Source organism: Neltuma alba, unplaced genomic scaffold (assembly GCF_004799145.2).
Source record: "Neltuma alba isolate B1F8T4 unplaced genomic scaffold, ASM479914v2 tig00012419_pilon, whole genome shotgun sequence".
Taxonomy (NCBI): domain Eukaryota; kingdom Viridiplantae; phylum Streptophyta; class Magnoliopsida; order Fabales; family Fabaceae; genus Neltuma; species Neltuma alba.
This window is the reverse complement of record NW_021636908.1, coordinates 134,907-156,151: the sequence shown is the minus strand read 5'-3', so window position 1 is coordinate 156,151 and position 21,245 is coordinate 134,907. Positions and strand designations below refer to the sequence as shown.

The 21,245-nt window shown below is 30.4% G+C and overlaps 2 protein-coding genes across 2 annotated transcripts; one reads left to right on the top strand and one right to left on the bottom strand.

Annotated features, from left to right (window-relative positions):
* The first annotated feature begins 2,924 nt into the window (after positions 1-2,924).
* On the top strand, positions 2,925-3,932 carry LOC114726986 (zinc finger protein 5-like). The gene has a single exon (XM_028913693.1). It carries the CDS (start codon positions 2,979-2,981, stop codon positions 3,795-3,797), a length of 819 nt encoding a protein of 272 aa, XP_028769526.1. The 5' UTR covers positions 2,925-2,978; the 3' UTR covers positions 3,798-3,932.
* An 11,420-nt stretch (positions 3,933-15,352) lies between these two features.
* LOC114726985 (benzyl alcohol O-benzoyltransferase-like) lies at positions 15,353-16,315 on the bottom strand. The gene is made up of 2 exons (XM_028913692.1): positions 15,866-16,315; positions 15,353-15,658 (listed from the first exon to the last, which is right to left on the bottom strand). Exons 1-2 carry the CDS (start codon positions 16,313-16,315, stop codon positions 15,353-15,355), a joined length of 756 nt encoding a protein of 251 aa, XP_028769525.1.
* Between the last annotated feature and the right edge of the window lie 4,930 nt (positions 16,316-21,245).

Here is a 21,245-nt window from a genome sequence, read left to right as displayed (position 1 = left end):
GAGATATGTATGCACACACACACACACACATATTTATATTGGTGGGATCTCTTTGCTTAAGACTAATAAATTTGTAACCAAATAAGAGTATTATATTAAAAGTATAAAATTAATTATTTAGAAATAAAATATTAATATTTTCAAAGGAATTTAATATTAAAAATATGAAAAAAAATATTGTCGTTAAATATAATTAATTAGGAATTTTTTTGATATTCTGAATATATATGATATTTGATAAAACAAAATTTTAAATGTAATTAATGAAATAAGATTTACCCCTATATATAAGCCAAAATATTTTTAAAAATATAATAATAAAGAATAAGTTAAAAATTGGTTAAAGTATGATAAATAGATTGGAAATTGAATCATTGATAATTTTTGACTCAAGTTAATTCCTAAAATTTAACTCGTTGAATTTAATTCTTTAAAATTTTCATCATTGAATTCATTGCTTGTTAAATTAAAAAAAAAATCACAGTTTTTCATGGACCGTATAGGTTGTAGTTGGGATATAAAGAGTGCAGATCAACATACTAAATTTCAGTCCCCAAAAAAAAAAAAGATCAACATACTAAAGCCGGTAGAAGTTGAGAAATTAAGTTCTACCAAGTTAAACTTTAGAAATTATAACTAAGTCAAATTTATAAGAACTAAATAATTATTTTTTGTACATAATTAAAATCATTACTCTTTTACAAAATTATATTTGAATCCGATTACATATAGAATTTTAAATGAATTATATTATTGACAACTTGTTAATAGTGATGAAACTTGTTATCTTATATATATTGATATTAATAATTAAACATATTGATATGTCATTTCATAGGCTTGATTTTATTTTTAATAAAATCAACATAACAAGATTTATATGTAACGTGAAGTTATAAAAAATGTTTAAGTTCATTGTATTCGTTTTATGTGTTATCTTTTGAAAATCTTATTAGTTTATTGTTGGAGGAAGTCCCACTAAAATATAATATATAGACAAGATGTGGGTAGAGACAATAGAATAAGAACACAATCTGATGGTTTCAAAAATGGGCCAAAAGCAACAAAAGGTGGGGTCCAAAATGAACAACTGTCCAAGGCAAATGCCAATATATTTTTTGAATTAAAAATTAAGCAAAAGATGATTAATTAATTCTCCTGAAAAGAAAACATATGCTTTTGGAGTATAAAATATTAGGGTTTTCCTGCTTTAACAAGATATGCTGAGATCTTATGGAAGACCCTTCACTATATCAGCTTACCTCATTCCCCACTTTTTGTAAGAAATATATATATTCCTTCATTTAGCAACTTTTCTCTTTTCCTATCATCATAGATTAATCACATGGTCAAGATAACCCACATTAGCTAATCAATCAATTAATTATTAATTCCCATATCTTTATCTATTTGTGGGTGGAAGGATAATTACAAAGAAGCTTCCTTTAGTGCTGAATTAATAATCACATTTTTTTTGAAGAGTTTGTAAATACTTCATTTGCATTTGAGCTGTAGTAGATGGTACTAGCCAATAGGGCATTCACATTAATATTTAATTTATAAACTACCTCTGATCCTTAGTTTGTAGTGTAAATTGAACTAATAGGAGTATTAAAACCAAATTTTATAGTATATTATTAAAATTTTGGCAAATTGTATTATTCATCGTGGTGAAATATGACTCACTGTTAAACTTTGTATAATATAAAAGATTTACTATTTACGCTTGTTGAGACTAAGATGGAGAGAGTTGATTCGAGATTAAAACATAATTTTTAGATTCCAACAAAAAAAAAAAGACATAATTTTTAGATAAATTAGTTATATTTTGGATAATTAATCCGATATCGCCACTTTAATTAGGGAGTGAGAGGATAATTTAATAGAGAATTTTCTTTAAATAAACTCTCTGAAAATTTATTTTAATTTTTATTATCATAACTGCTAGCTACCATAGCAATAAAGTTACGACAAAGGTGTAATTGAGAAATTAAATAATTGGCATGAAATGGTTAATTAGTATAAAATACCTGAGAAGACATTTGTAATATTTTATGTGAAACTTACTAATTAATTATAAAGATGCAGAACTATTTTTCTTGAATCGTGAATAACAAGCATCTGATTAAAAGATTTCATAAAATATTTGTATCATATTTTTTGCTCTTCTATGAATTTTTCTTAACATTATAATATGATGATAAAGCTGAGGGGTAGATAACAATACATAAAGCCAAGAAATCATTGGATGAACAGTTAAAATATTCTTACAAAGCAGGAAATTATATTAATTAGTAATTAAGGTTAGAGAGCTAGCTAGCCGATCACTTTTGTCCTTCCAGATGATATGATATATATATATATATATATATATATAGAGAGAGAGAGAGAGAGAGAGAGATAAATTATAACCTTTGTTTCTTTGACTTTGTGCAGCTACAGTTAGTTTAATAACTTTAATCATGTCTAATAAAGCACACCGAATATTATATCACCATATCTTTCTAAATACATTAAACAAAACCACCAATTAAGTAGTGGTAATTTAATTAATTATATCATAATTAAAGTGCTTCCCAGACCGTCTTATTGGAGGAGTTTGAGGTGTATCATTATCTACTACTACAATATTTAAAAAAAGAGTTGTAATTGAACCAACCACCATTGCATGACAGAGAGACAACACAATATAAATAAACAAAACTTTAATTTCATTAATTAACTAGTATCATAATTAATCATCAATCAATTAATCAATTAAATATTTATTTTCCTCTTATCTGATCTGACTTTTCTTTTTCTCACATCTTTTATATGTTCTCTGTATTGACCCTTTGATTTTTTTAATGTAAGCATCCCATTATCAGCTTTACTATAAAAGGAAGAGAAGCGAAAGAAGCTAAACCACTTCTTGGTACAATACCACCTTCTTCAAAACTCTTTCTCTCTATCTATCTCTCTGTTTCTCTCTCTAGAAGATGGAAAAGCAAAGTGTTCTGTGTGATGTTTCTTCAACATGGGAAGGTTCAGAAAATGAACACTCCATGGAGAAGAGGTTGAAGCTATTTGGGTTTGAGTTAAATCCATGTAGCAACAAAATTACCAGTTCAAATGAAGGAGACGAAAGTGTGAACTCTTCAACCTCAATTCTGTCTTCTTCTTCATCAGGATCAGAAAGAGCAGACAGATCTGAAGCAGGTCAAGATCAGAAGATCGTTATCGTCACAGAATCATCTTCAAGAGATGAAAAACCTAATAATAATGATAATAATAATAAGATTTCTTCTTCCTCAGATGAGCAGAGAAAGTTCGAGTGCCAATACTGCTTCAAGGAGTTTGCAAACTCACAGGCTTTAGGAGGCCATCAAAATGCTCATAAGAAAGAAAGAATGAAGAAGAAGAGACTTCAGCTTCAAGCCAGGAAGGCTAGCTTCAACTTATATCATCTTCAACAACGATCTTTTCAAGCCAGTAATAATTATTATTATCAGTATTATGGATCTGGATCTGATAATAGTAATAATTATAATTCTTCTTCTTGGTTCTACGATCCTTCTTCGTATAACAACTCAGCCGAGTTGTTCAATCTTCATGAAGGATCCCAGATTAGCTTCAGATCTTCATCAAATCCTCATCATCATCCTCGTCGTTCTCTTCAGGAGCCTTCTCGTATGTTTGATTTCTCTCGCACTGATAGGCCTTTCATGTTGGAGACTTCGACCCAGAAAACGAATCATTCTCAGAAAGCTTTGGATCTTCAACTAGGCTTAGCCTTGGAGTCGAATACAAGAATCTAAGAAGCATATGATTATACCTAGGTTAGAAAATTAATTTAGTGTAGGTTATATATATATATATATATATATATCTGTAGTTTCCATATTGTATTTGTTGAAGGATGATTTATGTAAGACAGGGATTTTCAGCATCAGGGGGAAAAAAGAAAATTGAATGAGAAAAACAAATAGTATTCACTATTCTTTATATTTACATAAGGCCCACTACAGTAAAGTGTTTTGACGTTGACCATATGTGTGTGCAATTGAAACGTAGATTTTTGTTATTAATTTATAGTCTATTAACGGTCACTGCTCATAGATTAATTGATAATTATAAGATAAATGGACACGTCCCAGAAAAGCTTTTTTTGATTTCTTTACTAGAAGATGTAGGGTTTTGCTAATTCTCTTTCTATATGATTATGCTTTTGTACATCTCATTCATTTGCCACATTTTCTACACAAAAGGCCCACTTAATTAATTAAATTAGCAATGTAGTTATTTTTAAAAGTATTTTTTTTCCAAAAAAAAAAAACAAGTGTCTGATATTTGATACTATTGATTCAGTGAGATTCAACATGAGCCAAGGTCAAGCTCTAACAAGTGGAAAACCCTATAAGCACAATTTTCCATATCCTAAACTCGAGTTTAAAAAGATTTGCTTCAGTGTCGGCAAAGTCTTTTTATATATGTATATATATTCTAAAGGAATTTTAACATTACATTTGAAGCGACATAAATAAAAGTAATGTAGTAAATATGCTTATCTAAGCCTGTTCTAGAATAGACACAGATAAAGATATCTATGTCGACTCAAAACGGATGCAGACAAATATTGTTACTTATGTTTTTATGTCTGTTTTGAGTGAATAGACGTAAGAACATTAGTATCTATGTCTATTTCTTTTTTAATTTTGTGTTTCTTTTTTACTAAAAATTACACGCAATTAATAAAGGGGAAATTCCCAAATAAAAATGACTATTAAATGTCAAAATTTTAAATTAGGAATTACTACAAAAATGTGTAGTCATTTGCTTTTCAAGGATAGTCATTTTCTTTACGAATATAATAACCAATACTTATTTAGAATTTTAAAATTCAACAGTCATTTTTTATTAAAATTTTCCCATTAATAAATGCTTATATATAGAGAGAGACAGAGAGTAGAACACCAACAAATAAGCGAGACATTTGTTAGAGCTGTTCAGCACCTGTCATATATAAATCATTTCATAACAAAATAGTCAAGCGTATAACTCCAAATTACAACTCCAATTGTCAAAATATCCGATCCACAACAATTTTTACAATAAACTTTACACAAATCTGAAGCTAATAATGCCATCCTAATTTACTTAAATAAAAACCAAAGGCTAGATTACCTTATTTTTCACTCTCTTAAGTCTGCAACTCTTGAAGAAATTATTGTGCCAAAAAATCTCGAATAAAATTAATTCTTCAATGGTTATCATAAAAAAAAACCGCAAATTGAGAAATAAACATTATTTGAATCTATCAAGATAATAAAATAAACCATAAATAAATTTAAAAATATTTTTGACCTAAAAATCTGAGTTTAACCATAAATTATTCAAAGTAGGTTATGATAATCAGTTATTATAAATCATGATTTAAGAGAATCAATTTTATAAATCTATTTCATCCAGAATCTATTCTTCTGCCACTCAACCTAACCTCTTTTAATCAATAAAATAAAATAATTGTGGAGTGTGGTGAAGATGAAATTAGCAATTTACTTGTGATAATGAGAACACACTTACTTAGGAATCGCACTATATACGGAAAGTAAAATATACAAATATAAAATAAATCCTTGATCCCATTTTCTTTTATTCTTTCAACCCACACTGTTTGACACCCTCTATACAATGTCTTTATAGTTTATTCGTATTTTTTTAAAAATATATTCAAAGAATAAATAACGTGGATTAATATTGCTCTTAATTAATTACAATTTATAACTTCTTTTCTTTCCTTTTTTTTTTTGGGTCATGGTCTTATAATTCAATTATTCAACCAACACCAAATTCCTCCTTTTCTTAAATGTGAGCTTGTAAAATCGAACCCTTTTATAAATGATATAACGGGAAACGGGTGCTTGAATTATGAACCAAAAAACCTGAAACATTAGCAGTTAAAATTTCTCATCCCAAGACTGACTACTATAGTAGTGAGTTTGTTTTTGTGTGTGTTAATTATTTATTTCACTTAATTAATTACTATGTGATTTTTGCAATTGATTGGCGTATTTAGGAAATTACTCCTACATTTCAATTTATAAGATGTTTTTGGAGCAAATTATGAAGGCCAATAAACATCATTAAATACAACTAGAAATCTTGCTTTTTCCAAAAAGATATATAAATTAAACATTCAAAAATATCCTTCATTAACAGGTTATGTGTATATGAATCATTGTTATTTTGCAAAATATCTTATGTTATAAAACATTAAGAATCGCTCCAAAATTAAAACGCATCATAAATTGAAACTGAGGGAATAAAATATTTTAAACTGCAGTGCACCCTCATTATATATATATACACATATATGTACATACATACGTACCTATACATATACATATATATATATATGCGTGCGTACGCGCACGCGCGTATATAAAGAAGCATCAAAAGGGCCACACTTGAGTCATCTGGAATTGCTTATATGACTGAAATTTCTTGATCTTCCATTTGTATGGATCTTATAATAATGAGGCTTGTCATTCTTGAGTTTAACTTCCTAAAGCAAAAAACTTTATATATCATACTTAGCTGAATTTATTTATCAAAAATGATATCATATTTGTCCTTTTCCTCAGTGCTCATCAAAAATAGATTTTCGTTTTGACTAATTAGAAGTCTGATTCCCTGCATTGGGACTATGTCATCAGATATATATGAGCGGATCAAACCATGGACATAATGTTAGTTTGAAAAGTATGATGCATCCGGATTACTTGTAGATTAACACTTCTATTTTAATTAAATTATAATACTTTAATTATGATTGATTGATTTGAAGCACTAATACTTGAGTTGCTATTTCAACTGATTCACTCACCGGTTCAATTTTCAGTGCCTTCAAATTAATGAATTAAATAAAAAAAAGTAAAGCAATTTGATAGAATTAACAATAATGGTACGAAGTCATTTTATTTCATAGGTAATGTGGTGCAACCCTTTGGATTCAAGCTTGAACCCAAATGTCAAATACGTAAATAAAATCAGATAAAAATGTGGCTTTGCTTCTTTAATTAACACAAGATTTCATTTTCATCTCTTAATTTTATAAATGTCTTTTTTTAATGCTTTAATATTTACTGACATATTAAGTTTAGATCAGCACTTTTAATGTGGTGACATATTAAAATTATGATATAAAAAAATAATTATTTAAGATTAACAGTGTTTAGTTAAAAGGATAAAAAATATTTTATAAAATTAAGAGAATAAAGTAAAATCTTATAAAATTAGAGGACCAAAGGTTAACTTTTGTCAAAATTTAAACATATATTTTTTACCACAAAATTTAAGTATATAAGGTCTGTTATTCGTATTATTATTTAATTATTTATTTGTATTAAACAAGCGTCTTTTTCCCTATATAATTAATATTTTGTGGATGGTGGAGTAAAAGATAAAATAAAAAATACACATATATAGTAAAAGGAGTAAACCAAAGCCGGAGGAGCCACCCGCCACGATTGATTTTTTTTTTTTTTGGTCAGAACGCTGCGATTGAATTTGGTTTATTAATTATTACTATCGATTTGATGAAAAAACTATGGCATTCTTATCACCTTTATTTTATTATCATGTTGTTTATTTAATTATTCTATCCAACAAAAACATGAAATCTATTTTTTTTTTTAAATCACTAACTTAAATAACTAATTATATTGTCCATCAAACATGAAGAAAACAGGAAAAAAAAAAATCAAAAGATCTTCCCGTTTTAAAAAAACAATAGCCGCCACGGCCACATGGAATGGTTTTCCTTGTCTTCTTTCTCTTCTTTTAAAAAATTAAGAAGCATAATTGATGATGGATTTAATAAACTAATTAATTATTAATTGCTAATGGAAGATGGAGATACGGGAAAGTCCGCAATTGGTATCCAATTTAAGTGCTTATATTAACTACCGAGTTTAAGATTTCACATTTTCATAATGGAGGATTTCTATTTTAGATAATATTTATATTAAGTTCTTTAATTACACATGGTCATGTGTTTTATTTTTAAAATATCATCATTTAAGTATAAAGTATAAACTCGCATTTCAAAAAGTAGCACAGATAATTATGTATGATTGAAAAATTTAACATAATAAATAAATGTAAATTGACTAAATATTTTCCTTTTATTTTATATAAGCGTGGCTTTGAATTTGAACCTTTGATTATAAAAATCAACCAAAAAGAATAATCATTTCAATTTATAATATAAGTCGCTCTAACTAATTTATTAAAAAAAGTAGTAGTTAACTTATTATAATTATAATGATAATTGTACAATATCTAATATATGTAATAATTTTATTGACCTAATTCATGAGTCCCCACACGCAGAGGTATGTAGGTAAGTGGTGAATTGAACATTTCACGTATTAAGTGGTTGGGGAAAATTTTTTTTTTTCCACCTAGCTGTTGGAGTACTTTTAAAATAAAAAGACATATTTTTAAAAAATCACGTTTTTATACAAATTTATTTAATAAATTTGTATGAAGAATTGTATTCTCATACAAATTAATATATTTGCATGACGGGTATCTTCATATAAATTAATATATATTTGTATGAAGGACTACATAGAAAGTTACAACGTCAAAAGACACAAAAGTTGATTTCTAAAGATATATAAATAAAGATGTGGCTGGTAACCACCACTTGGTGAAATGTTGTGTTGTTTTCTTTAGTCAAACCTACATACTAAAAAGATATAACTCTTCATGGATAAGTTATTAAATAACCTTTGTTTATTTAAATTATATTGGGTCATATACCAACATATAATTGTGATTTTTAATTGAAGAGGCATTGCTCCAAGAGCCATCTCTTCAAGCTATTATTTCATGATCTATATAAATTCCTCACTATCACTCTATTTAGAGAGAGAAAAAATAGAATACAATACAAACACATTAAGATTAAACCTATTACATTCCTTTGTCTTTGAGTGCATACAAAGATAGAGTCAAATCATCATTTTGTAAATACCATTGTTATCTTAACTTGAACTTTAGGAGTGCAATCCATATTCAATGGTCTTTATAGTATCCTAAAGGAAATTTGCAAGTCAACTCAACTTATAACCTATAAAATAGATATAGGTGAGGACAAATAAAATGTAAAGAAAAGTGTTGCGCATGTCTTGAAGACATTGTACAGAAATTTCTTCATCATCTCTTCTTATGGTCTTGAGAGAACCATTCCTGCAAATACTAGCTTAGCTTAACTTTTTTTTTTTTTGGTTTGCTAATTAATGGAATTAAAAGAAAAACCTTATGGTATTATACTTGCCAACCTCCCTTTTACACTGCCACAAAGGGTTTTTTGAAACTTATTAAAAAAAATCAGACTCCTTAAAAAATTTTATGCTCATATTTTAAATTAGAAGGAATACTTTGATATTTGTGTTAAAATTTAACTTTGGAAGAAATTTTTTTTTTTTTGTGACAAGAAGCAAGATATGTATATAACATGGTAGTTTTCATAACAAGTATCTAACCAATTTTTAAATTAACCAACCTCACAAGCATCCACTTGCTTTCTTTAATACAACGGAACGAAGTAACTTAATCAAATATTGTCAAAACATAATTTAACAATTTTATTTTCATGAACTTCAAGAAAAAGAGTAGCACCCAAAGAATATTATTAGTTTAACAATGCTAACGTAGTAACGTGCAAAACAAGTAACATATGTTGAAAAAAAATTATTTGGATGTGTTCGGCATCATTTAAAATGAATTAACCCATTATGTGGATCTCAAACTTCTCAATCATTATATTCACAAACGAATTGTATCCTATGGTATTACATCCAATAAGCTTTTCATCCTTAAGAAACTTAAAATTTTATTAAGATTTAATACCATTTTTAATTAGTTCCTAAAATTTGATCTTATTTTGGTTTTGATTCCTGAAATTTGACTTTATTTTAGTTTTAATTCTTGAAATTGGACTTCATTTATCATTTTTAGTTCCTTAAACTTGATCTTATTTTGGTATTGGTTCAAAAAATTTGAAACCAATAGTTTTGATTCAAGAAATTTGATTTCATTTTGGATTTTGGTTTTTAAAATTTGAAATTAATGGTTTTGATTTCTACAATTTGACTTCATTTTGATTTCAGTTCTTGTTTTAGATATCAAAAATTGTTAGACAGATCAAAATAAAATTAAATTTCAAAGACTATAAATGGTATTAACTCTATATATATATAAGCTTTTTATTAGCATTAAATATTTGCTACTAGGGTATCCTAAATATATAATTATATAAGAAATTGGTGGGTTCAAAGGACGACCCTTCAACTGATAGGTCACAATTCCTAATCATTAACAATATTGAATTAATGACAGAAAAGTTTCTCTTATTAACTAGCTTTTGTTTTATTTTTGTTGACTGACCTTACCAACAGTATATTTTGTTTTTTAAGGGCAAAACAAAATACATTATTTATTAGTAATTCGTACTTCGTACATCTCTATTGATATTTAAAATTAATTTGCTCCTAAAGCACGTCATATATATATAGGCTTCTTAATTAATTAAACAATGGAAGAAAAAACGAGATTTGGTAACATAATTGTTTAATTTAGTAGATGAGTATACGCACTTTTGGTATACATATTTTATGAGGGTATATTCGCTTTCAAAAAAATAATAATAGATCAAAGAGTGAACAAGCAAAAGTGGCGTGATTGAGAATAATTAGACTATTTTATTTCTACGATGAGACGATGATGCTCAGTTTAAATTTTAAAATATTAGATTTGATGAGCATATATCAATTCTATAAAACTGCTTTATTGTACAAATAATTGAATAATTAGTTTTGAATCTTACAGAGGTGGAGAAAAATTAAGATTATATCAATAATCAAGAAACTTATTAAACGCAACTTAGTTTATTTAAAGAGTTGGATAGCATAGAATACTCTGGTTCATAGAGCTAATCGACCCCACCCAGAAGCATAATTTGCTGCTGCTTTTGTTCTATAAATTGAACTTTATTTTAAATAAAGTCAGTAGGCTTGCATGCCTCATTCAAGATTGTCTAGGTTTAGTTCAATCTTTGAAGAAAGTGACGTTGGTTATGGTTTATCACAAGATGAATTTGTTAAGTCACTTACAACATATTTTTATCAGAATTAAAAAAAAAAAAAGAGGTACTTAAATATTCTGAAAGTGTTTATGAAGGATCAGCCAACACCTGAATTTTTTTTTTGGGCTTTTATATGCCATAAAAGTTTATTTTCATAGCAATAATACCCTAGCCGTTATCCACCGTTAAGTTTGAGTATTGAATTATGCAATTTGATTAGTGTCTTTAATGATCAAACTTGATGACAGATAACAATTCATGACAGAAATGCTATGAAATAAAACTTTCAGGACATATAAGAGCAAAAAAAAAATCAAAGTACCGGGTACCCCTTAGTGGATACTTTTGAGATATTTAAGTATTTTTATCCCCTAAAAAATCTCGAATATTAATTACACTATCCAAAAATAGACTTTTTCCAGCAACAGAAGAAGTTGCCACTAAAAATATGTCATTTGGCGACAACTTTTTTTATCACCACTAAAAATATCATTCAACGGCAACATAAAAATTACCACTGAAAGTCTCACATTCAGCGGCAATTTTTTTTGGTCACCACTGGAAGTTCTTAAAGGACATAAATTTCAGAGGACTTTCTACAACAACCGCTAGAGGTCTCACTTCAACAGCGACTAGTAGTGTCATCGCTAAAACTTTCTAAGATCTGCATTCAACTGTGGATTTGACAGATCTTTATGTTATTGAAGAGAAAAATAATATTTTTAAATATTATGAATTTTCACTTAAAATTTTTGTCAAGCATATTTTAGAGAGGAATATATCCTCTCTAATTTCCTCTTATAATTATTAAACTACATTATAATATCGCTGGTAAAAAAAACTAGATTATAATATCAATTTGTCTTTCTTGTTGAACTTCAATCACATCCATATTTCTGAATTATATTATCTATATTAAAAATATTATAAGATATATATTTACTATACTATATTAGTTATTTAAAACACCTCATTAGCTTTTCACCTACGCCACTATTCAACAATTAACAATATGTTTTAGCAAATTTCACACTTGAATAAATTAACATAAAAGGTCCCTGGATATATGCCACACTTCATTGGATATATTGACAACATCTCATTAGCTGTTTACAATACCGTTTAACAATTGACAATACGGTTTATAATAAACTCCATGCCTTAATTAATGTAATAGGTCCATGTTTCTGATCATCATTTGGTGTTTATCATAGTGATAAGATAAACACCACGTGCTTATCACTTTACTAAATACCATGTGCTCTTGTTGTACTATCTTTATTTTAAATTCTATATTTATTAAACCAAATGATTATTTAAAATACTAAAAAATTATTTAACTTGAATTTAGACTATCCAAATAAAATCAAATTGAATGATCCAAAATAAGATGAACATTCCATGGTCGTCTTTCCGATGAGCATGGAATGGCTTCGCCCTTGCTTCAGGGTATTTAATTACTACATTTGATTAGCTATTGACAATACTTTATTAACTACGCACCGTACCCATTTAGCAATTAATAACACATTTTAGTAATTCTCATAGTACATTATTGTAAAAAGCTTCTGTTCAAGATATTTATTACATTTCAGATTATTAGCTATTCATCATACCCAATTACCCATTTAGCAATTGACAACATGTTTTAGCAAATTCAACATTTTAATAAATTAATGTAAAAGGCCCCCATTTGAGGATATTTACCACTTTTTATTAGCTATTTACAACAACAAATTAGCTGCCTACCATACTCTTGATTTAGCAATTTACAATACGATAATGTATCAAAGAAAGGAGCAAACTCACTGCATCTGACTAGAACGGTAAAGGAATATAATTGTTCAGTCGTAGTAATTATAATTACCTGTGATATGCTATGCGGTCCTACAACTTAGGAGAAACAGAACCGAAATTGAATCACATAAAAGAGAATAGTCAGAGGGAACCGAAAGGCAGCCACAGGCGAAGGGAGGCATGTAAGGCAGAGAGGAAAGCTGAGTTCACAAAATCCTTTTCACCTCCCAGGTCCTAACCCTTTCATCTCTTAGCCCATTAATATGATCAAGGCCACCATCCATAATACATCATTAGAGCCATTTGTGACATTAACTCTCTTGAAGGTTGGACACATGTTGGACTTAATTAATGCAGAACATTCTAGGTTCTTTTCTCGATGTCACAAACAAGAAATCGCTATACAGGAGGATCCAACCCAAGAAGTTTCATCGTGAATGCAGGATTAGACTCCATCTTTGACAATATCAAAACACAAAGTTTTTTTTTTTTGAAAAAAGAAATTAAATTATTTAGAGTATTAAATTTTTGAAAAATTGAAGACTAAACTATTTTTTTACAAATAAATTAAAATATCACTCATTTTATGTAAAATCTAACGATAAAAAGAAGCTAAACAATATTTAGGAAGGGCCCCAAAATTGAGGAGTAGCTAGGGGCGTAGTTGGGGATATTGGAAAGCAATAGTCTCTAATCCTTCAATTTACCAACAAAAGAACTATATCATATGATTCCCTTATCAAACTGTTTGATCCTTTTTTTATCAACATAAAATTTGTAATAAAAAATGTATCATAGAAGTTTTTACCATGAATGACTTATTAGTTACTCCCTCCGGTTCAAAATATAAGCTAAAGTTAGCTGATTTATGTTTATCAAGAAATGAAATAAAAGCAGTTTAAAACAATAAGTATGTAAGGTGTATATATATTTTCTAAATATACCCTTATTAATGAGATAAGTAAAATAATAATAAATATAAAAAAAAAAAGGAGGAAAGAGAATATATTGAGGCAAAGGATGAGAGAGAGTGTGTCATGAATAAATTGAATTAGTGGAGGCAAACAAAGTCAACCAAAATGTAATTTGAAAAACAAAAGGGGTTGGGAAATATTCATTGAAGTTTCTCTCCTCTATTCACTTTGTTTAAAACACCTTTCTCTCTTCTCATGCCTTGTAAACCAGCACTTTCTATGATTAATGCCATCAATAAGCAAAAAAATTAAATACATATGTTAGGGATAAAATTGGAAAATATTCATTAAATGGTTAGACAAATTTGAAATATTATCTTATGAAAAAACCAAACCTCTCAACACATGTTAACTTATATTTTCAACAGGAGGGAGTATTACCATGCCTTTCCTAGTGTGGATCAAGGGTGAGTACTGGATCCTGAGGCCCCCAGCTGCTAGATACTCTAGCAAGCCCATGTCCTCCTTTCAAAAACGGCATAATGGGCATCTGAAACCAGTCTCTTCATGAAAATGGAAAAATATGGACACTACTACCAATAGTATATTCACCCTAACATTCTAATCTTCATGATTTGATTAGAAAGCAGATTGGTGCTACTATACATTCCTCTCCTTTTGTGCTGACTTTTGTAAGATATAAACTCTGATCTAGCAAGGATCGCAATACATTATTTCATGCATATCTTGCATTATAAAAATACAACCCCGAAAACAACAATGATCTAAAAAGTACTCATGTCCATACCTTCATACTTATGAACACTCAAACCCAAACATGGGTACACACAAACAAACGCATACATGAAGTGGCTCATTTTAAACTCCAGGTGAAGCACAAAGCACCATCTAGTAAGTTATCAAAGTTTGCTAATTATCATGTTGTTCTCTAACTCTTTGATTAATATCATCATAGATTTGCGTGGCAGGAATATTGGTACGACAATGCCTTCTTCTCCTTTTGCATTCCTATGGGAAACAAAGAAGCTTACTCCATGGAAGTCTCCAGCACCAGGCATTGCTGGTCCACCATATATTGCCTTAACCCAACCAAAATCTATGTCTTTAAAACCAACACGGGTCAAATCTGATACCTGCCAAGCCCTTGAGGAAATATGGTTAGGCCGTCCTCTCATAACCAAAGATCTGCTACAGATTGTATGTACTCTGATGTTGCCATAGCTTTTGATTTCTTGACCAGCTCCAAGGCATACCCAAAAGGGTTGCCGCAGAGCTTCCCGGCGGTGGTGATGACGGTTGGGAACATGAAAGCGTTGCCGTAATAACGCGGTGATAGCAACAGAGGGTTCGACTTTTTATTCCTTACATTATTATTGCACATTAAGCAAACCTCCTTACCTGGTTCAAGCCGTAAAGCTATGGTACGACAATGCTAGATGAATGGTACTTCAAACGTAGAGTTTTGACGATGTTGGTGATGAGGGAATCATTGATAAATGGCCTTTAACTGGTTAGGACCAAAGAAGAAAGAATCGTAGACCATGTCTTCATTTCTTGTTTCATCATCGTCATTATTTGGCACTTCATCGTATTCAGTGTGGCAGCATGTCATACGAGGTGGGTCCGTCGCATTTAGTAACTCTCTGCACCAAACTGGATGGATTGAAGGCTCACAAGCTCCTTGTGTTATCTCAGCTAAAGCCTTCACCAATTGAACAAGACCAAGACGATCACTCATAGTGTGGTTTAAGCGAAGAGCGAAAATGAATCCACCAAACTTGAGACGTGTAACCTTAATTAAAGGGGGAAGAAAAACATAACCAACATTAGCACATCTTGGAGGCATTTGAGGTAAAACCTGTCATGGTATGGATAATTCTGGTCCAACATTAATAAAAGCAAAAATGACAGCATAAGTATACCCTTTTTTCTGAGAATGACTTGTGAAGTAAACAAAAATGATGAAGCTTGAAATAAAAGACTAAATATATGAGAGGACCTGAATGAGTAAGAGGGGGCAATTAATGATTCCTTCTGAACCAGGGACATTATAAAGAAGCTCTTCAAAGCAAGGGAATGGAGGTTTAAGAGGGCCACCAAATTGGTAAAGACAAACATCTGCATCAGCTCCAATGAAAATGAGTCCTTCTTCCTTACAATCTACCATAAGTTTGCGACCAGTTCCCTCCCTAAGTCGACTTGCAAATGGATAGTAAAAGACTAGGGTTTCAGCGAGTGCCTTTTTGATGAGCTTAGCAGAGTCCTTTCCTGCCATGGAAGGCCTGTGAGGATAAAAGAAGAATAATGGAATTTGACATCTTAGATGCTCTTGGTCGTCTACGTCAGAGAGTAGCTTAACCACACGAGGTGTAGGCTTGGCTGGAGCCACTAGTTTTGGTTGGCATTTCCTCACAGTGAACTCTATTTTTGGTGAAAATGGTTTGGCCATTTATGTTACCAAACATAGAACTGAAAGGAGGATGATGGGGATGTTAGCTGCTATGCTTTGGGTTCACGATGGAAGCCAGGCGGCAATATTTATAAGGGAAAGACACAAACATTATATTGCCACCCAAATAGGCAAATCCCAATTTAAACCCTAAAATGACTTAATGGTGTTTGGATTAACTTTTCAGAAGATAAATACGTTATGAGAATTTTAACTCAACTTACGTAAAAATACTTTTTTTTAAGTGCTTATGAGAAACAAAATGACAATGCTTGTTTAATTTAACTGTCCAATGCCTCTTGCCTTGATGGGGCATGCAATGTGCTCATGCGACATCTAGAATCCAAGTATAAACCTAGCCAACAACAAAGACATATAGTGAATTAATTTTAACAAGGACAATTAGGTCATTTCACAAAAATTTAATTAATTTCAAAATAATTTCCAAATACTTCATGCGAATTAAGCCATTTCAACCAATCATTTTAGAATTCTCATATTTCGAGATGCCTTTCTCCCTATTCAGTATCCATAATGAGATAACCAAATTAGTGAATTCCATTCTCGTGTTTTTGTTTTTTTTGTTTGCCATCAAAGCCCCTTTCTATTATAGCGGGCCGCGTCATTATGCAATAGAAACAGATGCCTTTTTATTTTGTTTTTGGCCAAATCAATTGTTCGCCTGTAACTCACACGATAGTGAGATCTTTATCGGCGTAAAGCAACCCATGAGGTATACTGTATGGTATTATGTCACTACAAAAAAAACATCAATTAGTGATAAATTTAATGATGAATTAGTAATGGATTAGTGATGGAATTCAATTAGCGATGGAATTAGTGATGGTATTTTTTCCATCACTAATTCTATCGCCACTAAATAATTAGTTACAGAATTCAAACTTCTATTACTAATTATTAACGGATCAGCGACGGAATTAGTGACGAAAATTTTCCGTCACCAATTGTAGCTAATTAGTAACAGATATCCTACAAAAAGTCTGTCACAAAATAATAATGGATTTGTGACGGAAAATTCCGTCACAAATTGGTGACGGAAATTTCTGTCACTAATCCGTCGCTAAATTTTTTTATTTTGTAAATTTAAAATACCACATTATCGCCACATATCTATCACTATGAGCCGCCACATCATCCATGGCTGCCACCTCACCAACTCTTCTCTCTCCCACGTTGCCACATCATCTCTTCATCCACGTCATCACCACGTGTCCATCATTAGAGCCGCCACGTCATCACAACGTGTCCATCATTATAAGCTGCCACATCAGTTATCGCCCACATCACAAATTGGTTTGAACCTGAGACCTCTGCGTGTGTTCTGAAGCCTTTGCCAGTTGAGTTGAGAAGCAACTACAAAATTCTTTTACAAAAATATATATAATATTTCTAGTAACAAATACCAATATATATATAATAAATATTATATACATAATTTAATATATTATTATTTTATTTGAATTTAATTTTTTATATTTAGTAAAAAATTTCTAATAATTTATATTTTTATTCAAATATTTAACAAAATAATAAGTATATTATATATTTTTATTTTTATTTTCTTTATTACTTATATTTTTTAATTTTTATGTAATATTTATTTAAAAATTATGATATATTATATTTTTATTTTATAATAAGTTTAAAAATAGAGATGGATTAGTGACGGAGTTTATATTCCGTCACTAATTCTATCACAAATCCGTCACTAGTTTCATTTTAAATGATTAGTGACGGAAAATTCCATCACTAATTTCCGTCACAAAATGAGAGTTAGTGACGAATTGGCGATAGAAATTAGTGATGAAATTTTTCCGTCACTAATCATTTAAAATGAAACTAGTGACGGATTTGTGATAGAATTTAGTGGCAGAATAAAACTCCGTCACTAATCCATCTCTAAGTTAGTGATGGAATAAAATTCCCTCACTAATCCTTTACTAATTTAGTGACAAAAATTTTCCGTCACTAAATTCTGTCACTAATTTTTACGACGGAATTTGTGAAGGATTAACGACAGAATTTTATTCCGTCACTAAAACCCTGCTTTTTTGTAGTGCCTCTCGGCGTTAATGTAACATGTAGTTGTGAATTCGATGTTATTATTGCTTGGGCCCCAAGAGAGTATTTGTGGTAATATTTTTCTTTTTTAGGCATAGATATTTTTCTATTAGAGGTAATTCTGTTCGAGATACTATCAAACACTAAATATGAATATCTCTCTCAACAAATTTTGAATCTTGATTTGCTATATTGTGAGAGATTGACCTTTTAGTTGTATGATCCTGTTGGTATTGAATATGTAGGAAGGAAATGAGTATGTGTGCTTTTTAAATATACTTTTCTAAATAAATATAAAAAGAAAAGCACGTATGTTTGTCAAGTGAACTTGTCGAAGATACAAGTGAGTCCATAGGATAAGATTAACTTAAATCAACTGCTAAAGAAGGAGTTGTCTTTTTAGTTAATTAATTTCAATGCAGATAAGTTAAGGAATAATGACAAATGTAGATGGTGAAAACTGCAAAATCCTAAATCAATATTTCTTATAATACTTTAACAGTTTTTTTTATAATAATTGACTTGCAAATAGCAAAAACCTATATCAAAATAAGGACTGGGACAAGCTGCTCGTCCTGATGAATAAGGATGGAAGGGATTTCTATCCTATGTCCGTCCCAATATTACCCCGATCCTGGTCAAGACGGGATAGGACAGGGACATCCCATTTTAGTTCCCCCCCCAACATACTGGATAATGGACCTGTGGATCTAATTATGATTGGGCTTATTCCACTGGATTGCAAACAGCCCTTTTAAGTTTTGTTGGCTTTTTTCCTGTTTCTATATCTTTGGGCTTAGCCCTCTTCAAATCATATAAATATTATATTAGAATCATATTATTTGAACGCATTGGTTGGGACACTTGTGGCCTTATCTGAAAGAACAAAACTAACCTGAAACAGACTGAAATTGAATCAGATAAAGAGAATAGTCAGAGGGAACCGAATGGCAGCCTAGGGACGTGAAGGGAAGAATAGGAGGCAGAGAGGAAACCGAATCCACAAAATCCTCGACAGCCTCCCAGGCCCCAATTCTTTCATCTCTCGGCCCATTAATATGATTAATGCAGGTTGGGCCGCTACTTATCGCCAGCCTGCCACTGGTTGAAGTCCATGCAAGCTAGGCTTAAAAGACCTGCGCAGATTGATATTCAACCAATCCGCATTTCTATTTTTACACATATATTTTAAAATTTTTTAATATTAAATTCTGCTTATTTTTATATTTTTGTATAATTATATAGTTAATTAATCTCAAGACTTACAAATAATATAAACATATAATCTATTTTTAATATTTTTTTATTAATATAGAAATGATAAAATAAAAAAAAAAAGAAATCAAATATAGAATCAAAGCCCCTAACAAAGTGCAATACTATATTAAAATTAAGTGAAAATGATAAAAAATTTCTTATTAAAATTAAATAAAAACTGTCAAAAATTTTAAAAAAAAAGGTTAGCTCATGACGAATTGTGAGTTGGCAAATGTGGGCTAAAAAAGATTTGCCTCAAAACAAGCTCACATTTTATCAACTCAACACGTTTTTTGACAAGTTGAACCTGCAAATTCAACCTACATTACCACCTATGCCATAGTGTAATTAGACCCTTTCATGACATTAAGAATTACGTCCCATTAAAATCAACCTTGTCCTCATGATCCAAGAATGCATATTTTGACTGTGCTGATCAAGAAAATAGAACCAAGTGGCTTTCAAAAGCTTAAGTAGTGCTTGCCACCTTGACATAGAAAGATAGAGAGACATTCAATAATGATAACTAGAATGCAAGCCAACATTGAAAGTCCATTAACTGTCTCGAGGCCTGGACACATGTTGGGCCGAACGCAGAACACATATGTAGCTCTAGGACATCCACTTTTCTCTATGACCCAAGCAAGAACTAGCCATATGGAGAGATCCAACCCATTTCAGGAAATGAAAATACAAGTGACCCAAGAAGTTTTGAAATAATTAAATGCATGAGTAAATTCCGTCTTTGGCAATCCCAAAACACAAAGCATCGTTTATAAGTAGATCTTTGCCCTTCTAATAATAAGTTGATGTTCAAATCGCTATACATAAGAAGAAGCTTCAGTAATAATGACTCTTCCATCTTTAACTAAAAGACTGTCATGAGATTTTACAAAATGATCCAACGTTGGACACATGGTGTCCTTAAGAATGAGGTCGAAAGAAAAGACAAAGCGAGGTTGTGATGTCCAGAATGGTACCAATGCCTTCTTTCCCCTACTCAGCCTCTTGTTTACAACGTTTTATAGTTTTGGAGAAGCAAGCTTGTAGCAAAATGGTTATTTCTCATTGCAAGCTTTTCTTGAACATCATCAATCAATCAATCCTTGCAACCATCCATCAAAATCCTTTGTACTGCGTGATATTTAGCAAGTGAAAGCATATGAAAAACCCTTGTGCTTGTCATTGTGCAAACCAAACCAATTCATAATATGGAAGGGATGAATGATGTACTAATAAGATCCATGAATTTTAATTTGAAAATATGAATACGAGTGTTTCCAATTTTATAATTCCTACTTCATAGCTGAAACAGAATATCAATACTTTTTCAGTGAACAAGACAGAAAAAGTCACTGGAGCAATATATCAAACACAGGGTACGCATCTTAATTATACAAACTTCACTGTTGACTAACTAGAAATGCAAGGACTAGGATCTAAGACCATTAGAACACTCGAGCCAGCTCATATGTTGTCCTCTCAAAAGCGGCCTAATAGGTTCTCTGAAAACAGCTTCTTCATGAAATGAGAAAATGTAGACACTAGCAATAGTATATTCACCCAAACGATTTGCCTCCTATATGTCCAT

Coding starts and splice junctions, on each gene's coding strand:
- LOC114726986 (XM_028913693.1), top strand. CDS start 2,979: ATGGAAAAGCAAAGTGTTCTGTGTGATGTTTCTTCAACATGGGAAGGT.
- LOC114726985 (XM_028913692.1), bottom strand. CDS start 16,315: ATGGCCAAACCATTTTCACCAAAAATAGAGTTCACTGTGAGGAAATGC. Junction 15,659..15,865: donor GCCCCCTCTTACTCATTCAG/GTCCTCTCATAT, acceptor CCTTTAATTAAG/GTTACACGTCTCAAGTTTGG.